This window comes from Myotis yumanensis, unplaced genomic scaffold, assembly GCF_028538775.1.
Source record: "Myotis yumanensis isolate MYYU_CA2020_CCGP unplaced genomic scaffold, mMyoYum1.0.hap1 SCAF_2, whole genome shotgun sequence".
Lineage (NCBI taxonomy): Eukaryota > Metazoa > Chordata > Mammalia > Chiroptera > Vespertilionidae > Myotis > Myotis yumanensis.
The window spans coordinates 124,149,059-124,157,605 of NW_027223753.1; the positions used below are offsets into that span (position 1 = coordinate 124,149,059).

Genomic DNA, 8,547 nt, shown 5'->3' on the forward strand with positions numbered 1-8,547 from the left:
TTTTATATACTTTTCCATTTTACATGTGAAGAAACAGTTTAGAATCTAAATTATTCTTACCATTCAAACATCAAGTTTTACAAGTTAAGTCACCATAACTTAAACAATGTCAAATAAACTGCAATGGAATTACTGAAGGTAGATTGTATAATAACATATTCAATGTAGAGTTTTACCTTTTGTCAATATACTGAATACCTGTTACCATAAACACAGAAGAGGATAGGGCTGCTTTTGGATATTAAACATAAAAGAACCCTAGATTCAAAGCAATGGTGAGCATCTACTGATGAGCAGACATCACCACAAGAGAATCTACTCTTTAGTAAAAAAAAAAAACTTAGAGTAAAAGATACCTGGTAACAGCAATTCTCTCCAATGAAAACACTTTTGTTTTGTTTTAATATCTATAAATGTATAATTAAAGCTTAATACATGCTTTAAATTAACAGCAGCATCGTATACTTATCAGTCAAAAACTATAGCACATTTCCCAAGGACTGATGAACTAGGTCCAGCTTCATGGGAGCTGAACTGAATTCTCTAAGAACTTACCACATAAAGCAGTGATTTTCAACCTTTTTCATCTCATGGCACACATAAACTAATTTACTAAAATTCTGCAGCACACCCCAAAAATATAGTTTTTGTCTATCTGACAAAAATATAGGTATAATTTTGATTGTTCTACAAAAAATAATAATAGTAATTACCTACCCCTTTTGCTCCAAAGAGACTTTAAAAAAAAAAACAAGTGCCTATACTTGTACATAAGGATTTCTGGTACCAAGAATTAACCAATCAGACACAGACACATCCTTACTATGCAACGTAACCAAAAATATACAATCTTATTAGATGGCCTATATATTTATGGTTCAAGACAGGGCATTCACATTGGATGGCTATTGTGTTGGCTGTTGTCATTTTGTTGTTGTTGTTGTTGATGATCTAAGGGAAAAGGAGCCAGTGCCCCTGACTAAATAGTCAGGTATTATTGCATGTTTCAAAAATTCTTGAGGCACACCAATGGAAAATCGCTGACTTAAGTGTCACTTCTCAGGTGTTAGTGCAGCAAGTGCCAGAACCTAAACAAAACCAAAATGCTCCATCAAGTCATTTTAAGGCAGTGTGAAAATGAGAAGAGGTCTTAGCCCTTTGCCCATCACTGTAGAGCATTCAGGAATGGCTTCTGAGTTAGCAAAGATCTCAGCTGCAAAGGGCAAATGAACCTACGAGAACAAAAAAGCAGGCCAGGTGCATCTTGCAATCTTCGTATTCTTTCCTGCCTGTTAGAGTCATTGACATTTAACTTTCTTTAGAGCCCACAACTTAGGCCGGCACTGAGGGGGGAAAATAGTGCATGCTTCAGCTTTGATATAAAATGTCTGTGTTGTGGGAATTAGTTTTTGGTGAGGTTACTGATAACACAAAAGCCAAACTACTTTCCAGTTCTGATTAGATACCAATGTAAAAGCTATTTTTATTTCTAACAAAATAGAGATGTTCACTCTAATAATACTTAACACACTTGAGCTCACAAAAATCTCTCCTCCCATTCTTGGGCACTCAATTTGACCTGAGGCTCTCTCAAACTGTGTATTCCTTCAGTGATTAAACCTTTAGTCTCTGTGGAGTATGGAAGGATCTAATTAACAATGATTTTCTTGATTTTCTCTTTATTTGAACATATATTCCCCTTCCCCAGATTGTCACACATCACCTCCTGGTAATTAATGCTTCTTCTCTTTCCATCCATCCTAACATCCCCAACATTTTTAGCTTCAGGTGTGTTGACCTAAGACTCAATAGTATGGAAAAGAGAAAGGGTCAGAAGACATTCATTCAATCATTTGCCCATTCAAATATTACACTGTTTCCTCTAAGCTAGGTAAGGCTCTACAGACTAAGAATACAACAGTGAGCAAACAATGAAGGGCCCAGCTATGAAAGCAAACCATCTAGTGGAGGATACAAAAGAGCAGAAAGACAACTAACTACATTACAGTGGATGGTCACCCTTAGGATGGGAGTGTTCAAGTTGGTACACAGCAATGGGAAGAACATTTAAGAGCAGGAAGAAGTTAGGGAAGGCATATGAGAAATCTCTAAGCTGTGTCCTGCAGCATGTATAGAAACTTATCAGATAGAAGAGAAAGAAACAGCATGCACAAAAGCATAGCCGCACCTACAGCTCGAACCAAACATATGGCATCTAAGACAGTATAACAATCTGGCACACTTCAATCTTATATTCTTTAAATATGTGTTAAAGATCTATTTTAAGGGACAGAGAAAAATTATTTTCTATGAATAAAAATTAAACAAAGGGCCCGGCCGGTGTGGCTCAATGGTTGAGTGTCGACCTATGAATCAGGAAGTCATGGTTGATTCCCAATCAGGGCATATGCCTGGGTGGGTTGCGGGCTTGATCCCCAATGTGGGGCTTGCAAGAGGCAGCCGATCAATGATTCTCATCATTGATGTTTCTAGCTCTCTCTCCCTCTCCCTTCCTCTCTGAAATTAACAAAACAATTTTTTTAAAAAAATTAAACAAAAGGTTCACTTATTAAGTCATTTCTACTAAACTCAAAAAGTCTATCTTTTGATAGAGTAGAAAATGCTTTATTTCTTAATCTTTCTCACCTTCTACTCAGTGATTTTGCTACGCCCCTAACTTCTTATGAGTCTACACAAAATAAGAAATGAAATTTTTCTATATTTAAGAAAGAACTACATCTATAAAAGGAGTATCATGTTTCACATTTATTCTATTGATATTTTAGTGTTCCTTACAGAATGGACCCCAGACATCCCATCTACCTCTCCACCCCTAGGCTCCCTCTGATTAGTTGGTACATGATGAAAGGGAGAGTACAAAGATGAGGCTAAAAATGTAGACAGGGATCAGATAATACAGAATCTTGTAAGTCAGGAATTGTTGAGAAAATTCGAAAAGGGGGTACTATTATGAGGCTGATTTTGTAATTCAGGCTAGAGATGCTAATAACTTAAGATGAAAACAGTAGAAAAAGAGTGGCATATACTTGAAAAACACAAGCTATAACTGATTAGACTAGACTAGAGATAAGAGAAAAGGAGGGCCCTAACCGGTTTGGCTCAGTGGATGGAGCATCGGCCTGCGGACTGAAGGGTCCCGGGTTCGGTTCCGGTCAAGGGCATGTGCCTTGGTTGGGGGCACATCCCCAGTGGGGGGTGTGCAGGAGACAGCTGATCGATGTTTCTCTCTCATCGATGTTTCTAACTCTCTATCCCTCTCCCTTCCTCTCTGTAAAAAAATCAATAAAAATATTTTTAAAAAAGAGAGAAAAGGAGGGAGAAAGAATAATTAAGGATAATTCTTAAGTTTTGGACTTGAGTAGTTGAAAGATGAAGATACTACACACTGAGACAGGGTATAAAAGGGCAAACAGGTGTTGCTATAAAAAAAAACACATAAATTCAGTTTTATTCATGTTGAGTGTTGTTCTTATAGGACATCAAAATGAAGATATTTATAATATGTCTAAGACCAGGAGAAAGATTTAGGGTACAGATAGACATGGGTAGCCTCAGTACACAGATAGAATCCATGAGATAAATGAGAATGCTAGGAAAAGTACATAAAGTAGAAATACATATAAAAGTACCTAGGGAAGGCCCTGAGAATCTCCTATATTAAATGGTGAGAAAAAGTTAAGAGGAAACCACCAGAGATGATGGAAGAAAAGCAAGAGCTGCAGTATCATGGCTTTGAGGATCCAAGAAGTGGTCCAAAATGTCCAATGCTGGAGGTAGCCAATAAATTACCACCAAGAAATCAGTTTGTGAACTTGTTGAGAACAGTTTTTAGTAAATAAAGATTAATCCCAGCTGCAGCAGTTATTAGCCATTTTAACTGAAGCCAGTCACCAAATCTCAGGTTCCTCATCTGTAAAACAGGAAAAACAAAAATGCCCACTCTTCCTACCTTGTGGTTTTATTATGAGGATTAAATTCAATGATGTGTGTAAAAGTACTATATAAACTTTATATAAACTTTAAACAGAGTGTACAGACAAGTGTTATTGCAACTGTATTGTTTTTCAGACTGTTTTCAGTGATGTCAATTCTCTCACTCACATGGCTCAGAAGTCACATTTGACTTGCACTGGCCAATATAACAGCAGAAGTGACTCAGGAAAAAGGTGTTAAGAAACAGTGCATAGTACAACATGTTCTCTGTGCCTTGCCACTGACACTGTAAAGGCATGTTTCAAAACAAAGCCTTCATCAGCATAGATCCTTGAGTGACTGCCATGAGGAGAGCCCTTAAAACTCAAATTGGTATGTTATATGGGGACAACTAAATGTTTGGCAGGTTTAGCTCAGTGGATAGAGTGTTGGCCTGCGGACTAAAGGGTCCCGGGTTCGATTCCTGTCAAAGGCACATGCCCAGGTTGTGGGCTTGATCCCCAGTAGGGGGTGTGCAGGAGGCAGCCAATCAATGATTCTCTCTCATCATTGATGTTTCTATCTCCCTCTCCCTCTCCCTTCCTCTCTGAAATCAATAAAAATGCATTTAAAAATAAATGAATAAATAAATAAATAAATGTTGTTTTAAACAGGAAGGTGTTGGAATTATTATCACAGCAACTAACTACAGTGTATACAACAAGTTAAAAAAAAACAGAGAGCACAGAGGAAAACCCCAACTTGGGCAGTAATCAGTGAGGCTATCACTCATCATTCTAATGTACTAATTTTTATTTTATGGCACAAAGTAATTCACTAATCCTCACACTTGATTCAACATTCTTATAGTTACAGAAAAGATAAACAAGAACAACAAATATACATAACAGAATTTCTAATGAAGGTAAGTTAGTTGAGGATGGATGAGACAATCCACCAGTAAGAAATTGGCTCCCCCTCACAGTTATTAAATACTAGGAGCCCAGTGCTTGAATTCGTGCACCTTGAAAGGAACTGTGGGCCATGAGGCTGCGGTGGGCACAGGTGCGGGTCTCGGCCCATCCTCCCCGCTCCCACCTGGCCCCTCCCACTGCGGCCCCGGGTCCGTCTGCCAGCAGCTCCGCTCTCACCGCCGCTCCTAAACACTGACGGCAAGGAGCAATTGGGGCTGGCGCCAGCAGCAGGTGCAAGCAGGGCCAGTGCCATCAGCGGGTGCTAGCGGCGGCTGCTGCCCTGATTGCCCCTCAGGAGCAGGGGGAGGTGGGGAAGCCCTCAGGGGTAATCGGGGCCAGCAGCCGCCACTCACACCCATTGACTGCGTCGAGCGATCAGGGCTGGCGCTGGGCACCAGCAGCGGGTGTGAGTGGCAGCTCCAGCACCAGCTGCAGCTGTGAGCGGGGCCGGCACCAGCAGCAGGTGCGAGTGGGGCCGTCGCCGGCAGCGGGTGCAAGAGGCGAATGCGGGCCCAGATCGGCCCTCAGGAGTAGGGGGAGGTAGAAAAGCCCTGATGGGGCAATCAGGGCCAGCAGCCACCACTCACACCCACTGATGGTGCCAAGCGATCGGGGCCGGCAGCAGGTGCGAGTGGCGGCTCTGGTGCCGGCAGCAGGTGCAAGTGGGGCCGGCGCTGGCAGCAGGTGCAAGCGCCACGCGGGACAGGGGTGCGCGGGAGTAAAGAATTTTCAGTAATCAACAGAGGCTCGCCCTGATGACAACGACCAGCACCCCGCCCTGGTCTGGCACCCCTGCACACCTGCTCCACCATCCCGCCGCAGCCGACCCCCACCATGTTCCACACTCTGCTGCCTGCTGCCAACGCCCTCCATGTTCCACGCGCATTCCCTGGTGGTCAACACATGTCATAGCGACCAGTTGTTTGGTTGTTCAATTGTTCTGCCGTTCGGTCTATTTGCATATTAGGGTTTTATATATCTAGATTGTTGTTTATACTCCATATTTTCCTCAATCCTTAGTAAGCATACTTTGCACCTAAATGTTTGACTGGTATATTTGTGTTAGGACAAAGGCACACTGCCCAGGTGAATTATTAGAAATAAACAAAAAATAGGAAAAGTACCCAAAACCAAACTTTATGAAGGAGGAATTGTTTTATTCTTCAGATGTGAACAGTAAAAGTTACTGCTGCCAGATGCCAAATGACTATTTGCTATGCTTAAATGGAATGTGTGTGCTGGAAAATGGTAATTACTCAGAACCAAGGCCAGAAGTAGAATCCAGGTCAGAGTGAGGCACAAGGGCCCCCTTGGGCCAGCCTTCTCACCAAGAACTCTAAATTGCCCTCGCTTCTTTATTCTGACCTTGGCCCCTCTCATTAGCTTTGATAAACCATGAAAGAGGATTATAACTGCTTCAGTCCTAATGGGTTTGAAGTGAATTACATGAAATAGTTAAGAAGGGATGTTTGTCTTCTTGTAATTATTTTTTAAAGGGGGAAGGATAGGACACATTGACAAAACATTTCCACAACTCTTAGAAATGTCTTAACTGCTATTTTACAAAGCACGGTGTCACCATTAACACGCACATCAAAAAAGTCTAACCACCATCTTTTGCTCTGAAATTTTGGGCTATTTCTAAATCAAATCCAATCTTGTGCTATGAAGATTATGAACTGTTTCTTTGAAAGCAATACTGCAAATACTGAAAGCAATTTCACAAGGCTGTTACCCATATGGCTTACATAAGGGCTTAATCATCTGATTAACTGAGCAACAACTCAGGGTGACTACTTTGAATAGGGCTCATTCACTAGGATATACAAAGTCTGGAATGAGATGTTGTATTCAACTTTGTGTCCCTTAGGGATTCCTTAATAAACAGTTGCTGAATTGAATACAGGCCACAAGTGACAATGCAAGGTCATGAACTTAAGATTTTTTTTTCAAATTCCTTATCAACTGTTTCATTACACCCAATGCTGCTTCCTGCTAGATATTTTCCGTTTCTTGTATATTCTGTTACCAAAATTGTTTTCATACAAGTGGCTTGGCTAAAAGAACAGAAACCATTAAATGACAACGTACTTACCTCATAACTGTACTATTATGACTACTACAACTATTATAATCTCAAAAACCATACTTTTAAATTGAGCTGATTATTCCCGCAATTTAGCTGTAGTAAACCAATTTGCTGCAGCATAAGAGACAAGCTAAAGCGAAAGCGCCCTAAATCCGCTTCTAGAAGTTTGTCTCTCTCCGCTTTCTCCCTCTCCAGGGCAGCAACGCCAAACGCAGAAAGAATGTTGCTGCTGTAAGTTTACTCCTCAACGTGGGGGCGGGAGGGACTGGCTTGGTCTTCTCCGAGAGTGAGGCATAGTAACCAGGAAAGAATAAAAGCTGCCAGAAAGAATCCTGTTACATATAAAAATCACAGTATTTGCTATGAAATAAACTAGAAAAATGTTGAGCGCAATGCCACACGCAGGGTGCTACACGCCCGCTAATTCACAGGATGACTCCGTGCGTGGGAAGGTCAGGAGCCGGCGGCGGCGCCACCTCCTCCGCATCGCAGCGGAGGAGCCAGGAGCCCCAGCACGTACTCGATGGCGCAGAACCAGACTCGGAGGGAGGCAGAGGGGAGGAGAAAAGCTCACTCAGCCCCCCTCCTCCAGCATCGGTTCCGAGTGTCGGCTGAGCAGCCGGAAACCATAGAACCCAAGGACCAGAGTCAGCCCCACGCCCACCCTGGGCAGGCGCTACTCTCCGAGGCCGGGGCGGGGCCGACAGCGGAGGGGCGGGGCCGCGGGGCAGGGGCGGGGCCGGGCCCGGGGGCGGGGCCACGCGCCCGGGAGCCCGCGGGAGCCGGAGCCGGGGCCCTGAGCCTGCGCGCGGAAGGCCGGCCGCCCGCTCGGAGGCAGGGGGCGGGGAGCAGGCCCCGGACGGAGTCGGGCGGTACCTGCGCTGGAAGTCCTGGGCGAAGGGCTTCAGGTACGGGTCAATCTCCAGGAGCCTGCCTAGTTCGGGCACGTCCGCCAGGGCAGCGGCCAGGGCCGCCTCGGAGCCGTGGGCCGGAGCCGGAGCCGCCATCTTCCGCCGCAGCCCGAGTAGCCGAGGCCCGAGCGGGTCGAGTGGAGCCCGAGGACAGCGCGAGGGCGGGGCCGAGCCGAGCCGAGGCGCAGGGGCCGGCGCGGCGGGCCCGGGCCCTTTATAGCCCGAGAGCGCCCGCCTGCCCCCCGGCCTGCCCCCGGCCCCCCCGCTGGCGGGAGGAGCGGGACCCGGCGCGTAGGAGGTGTCTCGCCCGCCCCTCGGTGCACCTCCCGACTCGCCGCCTGCGGCCGCGGAGACCCGCCCTCCGCCCCGCCGGCCGGAGCCCCAGGGGAGGCGGGTCCGCGCGGCCCCACCGCCTCCCCTCCGCCACCCCAGCCCGTCCTGGCGGGAAGCCCCCCGCTTCCTTCAAACGACGCCCGCCGGCGGCCTCCCCTGCAGAGGGATGTGCGGTTTTCTGGACGGGAACTTTCCTCCCAAAGACTTAGCGTTTCTTTCTGTCGGGGCAGCGTTTCAGACGCAGTCAGTCCACAGTGTGGGAACGGCCAAGTGTAGGTACAAACTCCCGTCTCCCGAATTTAACCCG

General features: G+C 45.5%; 1 protein-coding gene across 1 annotated transcript in view; it reads right to left on the reverse strand.

Moving 5' to 3' along the window:
• Positions 1-8,137, reverse strand: part of GBE1 (1,4-alpha-glucan branching enzyme 1) — a 349,168-nt gene extending 341,031 nt beyond the window's left edge. Inside the window, exon 1 of the mRNA XM_070406022.1 lies at positions 7,873-8,137. Coding sequence (XP_070262123.1) covers positions 7,873-8,003 — 131 coding nt within the window. The 5' untranslated portion in view covers positions 8,004-8,137. The remainder of the gene's footprint in view (positions 1-7,872) is intronic.
• Positions 8,138-8,547: the final 410 nt, after the last annotated feature.